Here is a 9,313-nt window from a genome sequence, read left to right as displayed (position 1 = left end):
GCCCGGCTAAACTAAATTTTTTTAAATGTAAAGACTTACCTCATTTTATTGCCTGTGTTGATCTCAGACTCCTGTGCTTAAGTCCTCCAACTGCTCTTGAATGGTGGGTTACAGGTGTACACCAGCAGGCCTGGTAGCGTAGGTATTTTACTTATTGAAGTGAAGAGTACAAATAGCTATTAAATGGTTAAATTATAAGAAAGCTTTGAGTACCTGAATTAGTAAACTGTTCATTGCAGTTGTAACAGTTGAGTATCTCAATGGCTTAAAACTGGTGTGCCACGTGTAGTAATTTTAGAATAGAGTTCATTTCAAAGAAGGTGGTTATTTTAGTAAATGAGTTGCTGCATTTAACGCATCATTTTTTGTTTTCTTTATTTTAAGCGGCTGCATTTCAACAAGGAAAGATACCTCCAGCTCCATTCTCTGCTCCTCCTCCTGCAGGGGCCATGATCCCGCCTCCCCCCAGTCTCCGTAAGTTTGGAACTCCTTGTTAAAGTGTGCAACTGCTCAGATTATCCTTTGGTTAGTGTTGAAGGAGCTGCGGGCAGCGTTCCTGCCATCCTGCTCCTGGCCGCCTGGCTAGCTTATGCCCCAAAATAACAACACACAGATTGTATTCATTTAAACACTGCTTGGCCCATTAGCTCTAGCTTCTTACTGGCTAATTCTTACATCTTGATTACCCATTTCTATTAATGTGTGTAGCACCCCAAGGTGCGCTTACTGGGAAGATTCTAGCCTATGTCCATCCTGGGTCGGAGCTTCATCGTGTCTGCCTCAGAGAGCAGCGGCCTGGCATCTGAGCTCACTTCCTCTTTCTCCCAGCATTCTGTTCTCTTTACTCCACCCACCTATGTTCTAACCCATCAGGGCCAAGCAATTTCTTTATTAATCAACCAATGACCTTCCTCCATCAGGTTATTAGCTTGTCACATAGTTGGCTTCCAGAACTTGTTGACTGACTAGGTATTGACAGAATTTCAGTCCCACAGCTGTTCAGTCCCAATGAAATATACAGAGGCTTGGATCAATTATAAACTGTTTGACCTATTAGCTCAAGCTTATTAATAGCTAGCTGTTACAACTTAAATTAACCCATAATTCTCGTCTCTGTTTAGTCACATGGCTTGGTACCTTTTCAGTGCAGCGTTCTCATCTTGCTTCTTTGCCTCTGGCTGATGACTGTGTCTCTGCCTCTCCTTCCCAGAGTTCTAGTTTGGTTGCCCTGCCTATACTTCCTACTTGACTACTGACCAATCAGTGTTTTATTAAACCAATACAAGTTACAAATCTTTACAGTGTACAATAGCATTATCCCACATCATAGTTCACTAGTTGAGGAAAACAACTTTAACCGTACAATTTCCTCTTGTGTGAGTGTGAAAGTGTGTGTGTAGTCTTCACATAGAGACTAGTGGCCGACCTTGGAGTGTTTTGGTGTTTTATTGTATGTGTGTTCTTTGGCATATGTGTGGAGTTCAGAGGAAGGCTTGGAGGGCTGAGTCCTTGTTTGTTCCTTTGTGGATTGAGAAAAAGAGCAGCTTGTGTCCTTACCCGCTCAGCCATCTTCCTGGCCTTTAATTTCTGAGACAGTTTTTCTCTGTGGCTTTGGAGCCTGTCCTGGAACTAGCTCTGTAGACCAGGTTGGTCTCGAACTCAAAGAGATCCGTCTGTCTCTGCTTCCTGAGTGCTGGGATTAAAGGTACCACCCCACCCCACCGCCCAGCTCTGGTTTTTCTTTTTTGAGACAGGGTTTTTCTGTGTGTAACCCTGGCTGTCCTGGAACTCACTTTGTAGACCAGGCTAAACTCAAACTTAGAGACCCCACCTGTCTGTGCTGCCTTGGTGCTGGGATTAAAGGTGTGTACTATACCAGTCTGGCAGTCTTAACATGTAGCACAGGCTGTAGTGAAGCTCAGTCCTCTCAGGCTCCCAAGCACTAGGACTGTTAGATGCTTGCCTTAGGGCTAACTTCCAGTTGAAATCTGGGACTTCCCAGGAATGGAGAGCTCAAAAGGAACCTGTGAGGTGTGGATAGATACTACTAAACAAAGTAAATTCTGGTTTTGTTTTTTTTTCTTTCCGAGCCTGTCCTGGAACTAGCTCTTCTAGACCAAGGTGGCCTAGAACTCACAGAGATCTGCCTGCTTCTGCCTCCTCAATGGTGCGCCACCACTGCCCAACGAAATTAAATTCTTTATTGGTATGAACACAACACTAGAAGACCTAAATAGCTGATAAACTCAGTCTTCCCAATTTCTTTCTTTCCCTTCCTTCCTTTTTTTTAAAGATATATTTACTTATTGATTATGTATACAGGGTTGCTCCTGCACATATGCTTGCCGGCCAGAAGAGGGCACCAGATCTCATTACAGAAGGTTGTGGGCCACCATGTGGTTTGCTGGGACTCAAAACCTCTGGAAGAGCAGCCAGTGCTCTTAGCCTCTGAGCTATCTAACCAGCCCTATTTTTTATTTTATTTTTTTTATTTTTTCCCCAATTTCTAATGTACCTATATTGTCAGATTTTTGTTTTTGCCACAGCTCACAAATGACATGTAGACTTATTAATTATGAAAGCTTGGCCTTAGCTTTGGCCTGTTTCACTAGCTCTTAAAAATTAATCTACTTGGGGGCTGGAGAGATGGCTCAGTGGTTAAGAGCATTGCCTGCTCTTCCAAAGGTCCTGAGTTCAATTCCCAGCAACTACATGGTAGCTCACAACCATCTGTAAAGAGGTCTGGTGCCCTCTTCTGGCCTTCAGTCATACACACAGACAGAATATTGTATACATAATAAATAAATAAATAAATATTTAAAAAAAAATTAATCTACTTCTATTAATCTATTTTCTGTCTGGTACTGAATATCCTGCTTCCTCCAAGTCTCCTTTTGTCTCTCTTGTGGGCTTAGATTCCTCCTCCTCTCTCTGCCCAGATGTCCCGCCTATATCTCCTGCCTAGCTAGTTGCTGTTCAGCTTTCTCAGAGACCAATCACAGCAAGCACACCTTCACACATTGTACAAATATCCCACAACATACTTAAGCCCGTGAAAGGTAAGACTTGGATAGTTGACAGTGGAGTGGACCGTGAGCCTGTGTTATTGGGGGGTGGGGGGTTCTAGTGCAAGGTCACTGTCCTTTTGCTCCCCTGGGAAGGTTCAGACTGGACTTGGGCTGCGATCTAAACAGTCTTGTATATGTGGGCTGCTCAGAGGAGGCGCTCCCTGAGGTGCCCTCAGACACGTGAGGGCGTTGTCTGTGCAGCTCCAGGGCACTCGCGCTCCTGCCCTTTCCCTCTGATGGGTTCTCTGGTTTTGAGGCCAGTCTACATCTTTTTACAGCGAGTCTCAGAATAGCAATAGCCAGACATATTTGTAGAATTCTTAAAATGTTACGTGCATGAGTGGTTTGCCTACATATATTTTAAGTGTACTGTTTGTGTGCCTGGTGCCAGAAGAGACCAGAAGGTGGCAATAGAGGCCCTGGAACTTACTCATGTCATGCAGTGGTAGTGCACTCCTTCAACCCCAGCACTCGCAGAGGCAGCTGGATCTCTGAGTTCAGGACAGCCTGGTCTATAGAGTGAGTTCCAGGACAGCCAGGGCTACACAGAAACCCTGTCTCGAAAATCTTAACATAAATAAATAAATAAATAAATAAATAAGATCCTTTGGAACTTTAATTAAAGATGATTGTGAAGTAAGCTGCCATGTGGGTGTTAGAAATTGAACCCAGGACCTCTGGAAGATCGACCAAGTGTCCTTTATGCTTTGTTTTGTTACTGGAAACTGGGTCTCTCTGTATAGCCCTGGTTGGTTGCCTTGCAACTTTTTTTTTAAAAATATTTATTTATTAAGTATACAATATTCTGTCTGCATATATGCCTGCAGTCCAGAAGAGGGCACCAGATCTCATTACTGATGGTTGTGAGCCACCATGTGGTTGCTGGGAATTGAACTCAGGACCTTTGGAAAAGCAGGCAATGCTCTTAACCGCTGAGCCATCTCGCCAGCCCCGCCTTGCAACTTGTTAAGACCACCATGTTGACCATGAGCTCACAGCAAATAACACGATCCACATGTCTCTGCCTCCTGGGTGCTGGGATTTTGTCACTGTTCTTTAATTACAAAGTACAAGTTATGGTATGCTCTATGTGTGAGTCCCCTGCTAGAATAAGAAACTGCAGGAGGTTTGTTTAGCGTTTGGACTAGTCATGAGAGCCTCTTAGTTTTATTCAGAGAGGAAGTGTCAGCATGCAAACCTCTTTAACCACAGCCTCCATTGTCTGTTTTAGCGGGTCCTCCTCGCCCTGGCATGATGCCTGCACCCCACATGGGAGGCCCTCCCATGATGCCGATGATGGGTCCACCTCCTCCTGGGATGATGCCCGTGGGACCTGGTGAGTTAGAATGGGTCACCTTTTAGTTGTGCGGTGGGTTCTAGTTCTGCATTACGGGGCATTCTTTGTTAGCTGTAAGTTTTGTAATTGAATTTGGTCAGCGTTTTTAATGTAGGAACCCACAAAACACTTAGGACAAATACTTTCTATTTTGGTTGCCAGGGATTGAACTCAGTGCCTTGATGTGCTTATGAGTTCTACCATTTAGCCTCAGCCACAAAAATTGTATTTATAGTTCTTTTTTGCCAGAGCAGGAAATGCACCCAGGGCCTTGCAGGTTTTTAATACAAAAAGGAAGTTTCTCTTGTGTGTGCTTACCACCTGCACACCATTGCATGTGTGGAGATTGAAGGGCAGGTGGTGCTGGTTCTCTCCCGCCATCTTTGGCTTCGGGTCTGCATGCAAGCTCTGCTGCCTGCCTAGCCAGCTTGCCCACACCCTAATTCTGCAAAGTGGTTTGTTTTAAGATGAAGTCTTACAATGTATCCTTGGCTAATTTTGAACTTGCAGTATCTGCCTGCTTCTGCCTCCCCAGTGCTCACCTCAGCTGGAATTTCAGTTTCAAGTGGCTGGAGACTGTAGTATAATCTGCTCCTGAGGTCTTCCTTGCCGGAGAGGGAACTGGTGTTCTGGGCATCTAGTTTAGAGCCTTTCCGCTTTCTCAGACAGGGTTTCTCCGTGTAGCCCTGGCTGTCCTGGAACTCACTCTGTAGACCAGGTTGGCCTTGAACTCACAGAGTGCTGCCTGTGTCCCGAGTGCTGGGAGTAAAGGTGTGCTCCACTAGTGTCTGGCAAGTTCTCACACACTTTATTTATTTAATAGTTAAAGTTATCTAATTGCAGTAATAACAGTGAGATGGTTTGAAAATAGACAAGCGGTGCCGCCAGCTCAGCTGGACAAACCAGGGCACAGCGCTGGGATGAAAGCACCTTTTTCACCAGGAGCTTCGGTGTGGATGTTAGAGGGATGGGAGGATAGAGAACAGTTTGGGCATAAGAACTCAAAACACAGCCGGGTGATTTAGATGTAGTTACCGTTTATTGCCGGGCGGTGGTGGCGCACGCCTTTAATCCCAGCACTCGGGAGGCAGAGGCAGGCGGATCTCTGTGAGTTCGAGACCAGCCTGGTCTACAAGAGCTAGTTCCAGGACAGGCTCCAAAACCACAGAGAAACCCTGTCTCGAAACAGAGAAACCCTGTAAAAAAACAAAAAAAAAAAATTATTTACTATTTCTGAGACAGAGTCTCATGTAAACTGGGCTGCCTGGAGCTCACGGAGATCTCTACTTGCCCCCGCCTCCCATAAGCTGGAACTAAAGATACATTCCATCGTGAGCTGCTTGTTCTCCAAGCCAGTGTCACAAAATACAATATCCAGTGAGTTTAAAGATGCTGGCAACCAGGAATGAGTGAGCCATTGAAAGAAATCCCGCTGGGCATGGTGATCCTAATGACTCAAGAGAATATTTCGAGACACGCACAGTAGGCAATGTTTCTTTAAAACTAACACATAAAAACAAATGATAGGGAAAGGGAAAGAACAAATATTCAGGTGCCCAGTTTCCTGCAAACACACTTTTGTACAGACTGCCAAGTGTGAATGTGCTCGTGGAGCCCGTGGGCTTGAGGACATATCCATGCTGCCATTGACACTGGTCCTCACAGCTTCCGTACCTTCTGTAGTCATTGCACATACAGTTACCTGTGAGTTCCTGTGTGTGCTCACATGCTCAAGTATGGAATATATCAATGACACTCCTCTAGTGGGGAAAAGGGAGTATGTTGAATTTTTGAAAAATAGTTTTACTCTAGTAACCCAGGATCACCTTGAACTCGGGAGCCCTCTTTCTCCTCAGAGTGCTGATATTACAGGCTTGTACCCCACATCCAGCTTCAAATATGGTTATATCTTGAGTTACTTATATCACAAGCCTTTAATCAAAATCAGTTAATTTTGGGAGACCAGGATGCATCTGTAATTTCTGTGTACCCCATACCCAATTTATCATTTTATTTCCTTTTTGAGATAAAGGCTTGGTTTGTACCCCTGACTGGCCTCAAACTTGCTACAATCATCTTACCTTTGCTACCCAAGTGCTAGGATTATAGGCAACTCCCTCTGTGCTTCCAAAACTCGATATTTATAGCCAGGCAGTGGTGGTGCACTCCTTTAATTCAAGCAGATCTCTGTGAGTTTGAAGTCAGCCTGGTCTACAACAGAGCGAGTTCCAGGACAGTGAGAGATGTAATACAGAGAAACTCTTTCTTGAAAAACAACAAACAAAAGTTTGATATTTATAAAGAATTCATAGAGCAGAACAGTTATAGAGCATAGTAGAAAAATGAATATTCATGAGCCCAGCATCCAGATGAGGCGTGCACAGTGATTGTGCCGAGACTGCCATGAGGTTTTCCTGTCCTGGCTGCTGTCCCCTCCGTGGCACATAGATCTCGTTCATATTTGACACACACACAGAACTGATTAATAGTTCCTAAATTGCATTTGGAAAATGAAATTCTGTGTATTCCATTTGATATGATTCATGATTGCCTTTTATTTTTCATGATTTGAGCTAAATGCTGTTACTGTCAGGTTTTCATCCTGGCTTTGATTACCTTCCCATAGTTCCCAAAAGTCACTTATTGGTGAGACTGGCCTCTTTTCCAGGCCATGGAGGAGACAGCTCTTGTTGCATGGTGTGGGGGAGATAATCGGCTGAGGGCTGAGTAGTCCAGGTGCGGTGCTGATGCCTTTAACCTCAGCGGCTTGGGAGGCAGAGGCAGGGGGGATCTCTGAGTTAAAGGCAGCCAGGGCTGCATAATAGAGACCCTGTCCTAACTATTAATAAGCAGAGCAACAAAAGTAAAAACACACAAGCATACTGAGCAAAGCAGAGCTCGAGTCCCTGGGTCCTGTGCAGTGGTTTGTCTATAGGCACTGCTGTCATAGAGCAGCTTCCAGACCTGCGCTCGCGTCTTCATCTTATTTTCATGTCCTAAGGAACTTAAATTTGGTGGATTTGTTGTACTTTTCCTGTTATGTGTCTTTTTCTAGTATTTTTCAGGGTCTACTACTTAGGTTTTTTTTTTTTGTTTGTTTCCTTAGGCAGGGTTTCTTTCTTTTTTTTTTTTTTTTTTTTTTTTTTTTTTTTTCCGAGACAGGGTTTCTCTGTAGCTTTGGAGCCTGTCCTGGCACTAGCTCTTGTAGACCAGGCTGGCCTCGAACTCACAGAGATCCACCTGCCTCTGCCTCCCGAGTGCTGGGATTAAAGGCGTGCGCCACCACCGCCCGGCTTGAGGCAGGGTTTCTATGTGCATCGCTGGCTGTCATGGAACTCGCTCTGTAAACTGACTGGCTTCAATTCAGATCCTCTGTTCCTGAGTGCTGGGATTTGTTGAAGGTGTTTAGTTGAAGTCTCCTGAACGTTGTTTCTCATCCTTTTTCCCCTTTTTTCCATTCTACAGCTCCTGGAATGAGGCCTCCCATGGGTGGCCACATGCCCATGATGCCCGGGCCTCCAATGATGAGACCCCCTGCTCGCCCTATGATGGTGCCCACACGGCCTGGCATGACTCGGCCAGACAGATAAGAGCGGAAAGGCTCTATTTCGGTTTTGTATTTCTTGTTCTGTTTCAGCAGGAGATCACAGTGCTGAGCCTGGGTGTTTTCTAGCTGCACGACAAGCAAGGCTTCCCCTTTCCTGACAGAATAGTTTGGAGGGGAGAAGTGGGGTTAGAAAAAGTGCAGCGCTCATTTACATTGTGAAATGTGAAAATAAATCTGTCAGCTGTTTGAGTTAAGAGCGTGGCCCTTCTTTTTCCTTTTCTGTTCTGTGTTGTAAAGGAGGTGTAGCCAGCTGTGTTCTGCTGGCTTGTTCTCCAGCGTGTCCCATGTGTGTCCCTGGGCTTGCCTGTCTGTGTCTAGTTACACTTCCTCATTATAGGACTTCGGAACGTTTTTCCTTTTGTATCTCAGATAGGATTTATTTCTTTTTCTTTTGAGACAGGGTTTCTCTGTGTAGTCCTGGCTGTTCCCTAAAATTGCTCTGTAGATAAGGCTGACTTTGAACTCAGATCTTCCTGCCTCTGCCTCCTGTGCTGAGATTAAAGGGGCGTACCACTACTGACTGGCTTTATCTATCTGATTTTGAGACGTCTTTTTTTAAAAGACTTCTTTATTTTTTATGTACGTGGTGCTCGGCCTACATGTATCCCTGTAGGCCAGAAGAGGTCACCAGATCCTATTATAGATGGTTATGAGCCACCATGCGGTTGCTGGGAATTGAACTCAGGACATCTGAAAGAACAGTCAGTGCTCTTAACCTCTCCAGCCCCAAGACATATTTTCCAAGTGACGCAAACTGACCTCCCTCACTGTAGTGGAGGATGCTGATCACCACGCCTGGCTCTGATAGGATCTTATAAAGCCCAGGCTAGCCTTGATGCGCTATGGGTGCGTACTGCCATTCCTGACTTGGGCATCAATACATTAAAAAAAAATTTCCAGGTGGTGGTTGTGTACACCTTTAATCCCAGCACTTGGGAGTCAGAGGCAGGTGGATCTCTGTGAGTTTGAAGCCATCGTTGTTTACAGAGTGAGTTTCAGGACTTCTGGGGCTACACAGAGAAACCCTCTCTCAAAAGCCATTTTTTGTGTTTGTTTGTTTGTTACATTGATGCCTGTGTGATTGTAGAAGTCAGAAGACAATTTGTGAGGATTGGACTCTGGTTAATGGCCACAGGTAAGTTACTCTACCCACTTTAGTCAATTACTCTCTTTTCTCGGGTTCCCTCCTTGGTTTTTTGCCGTGTGGAGGCGGGGGCGCAGTGTAAGCAAAGGTCTCTTGTAGTCCATATTGCACTTGAGTTCACTATATAGCTGAGGCTGACCTTGAACCTTGCTGCCTCC

The 9,313-nt window shown here is 45.0% G+C and overlaps 1 protein-coding gene across 1 annotated transcript in view; it reads left to right on the top strand.

Moving 5' to 3' along the window:
- Snrpc (small nuclear ribonucleoprotein polypeptide C) overlaps positions 1–8,205 on the top strand; it is a 12,905-nt gene extending 4,700 nt beyond the window's left edge. Inside the window, exons 4-6 of the mRNA XM_005360371.3 lie at positions 385–474; positions 4,300–4,404; positions 7,870–8,205. Coding sequence (XP_005360428.1) covers positions 385–474; positions 4,300–4,404; positions 7,870–7,994 — 320 coding nt within the window. The 3' untranslated portion in view covers positions 7,995–8,205. The remainder of the gene's footprint in view (positions 1–384; positions 475–4,299; positions 4,405–7,869) is intronic.
- The last annotated feature ends 1,108 nt before the right edge of the window (positions 8,206–9,313 follow it).

Source organism: Microtus ochrogaster, linkage group LG2, assembly GCF_000317375.1.
Source record: "Microtus ochrogaster isolate Prairie Vole_2 linkage group LG2, MicOch1.0, whole genome shotgun sequence".
Classification (NCBI taxonomy): domain Eukaryota; kingdom Metazoa; phylum Chordata; class Mammalia; order Rodentia; family Cricetidae; genus Microtus; species Microtus ochrogaster.
This window is presented reverse-complemented; position numbering and strand designations above follow the sequence as displayed.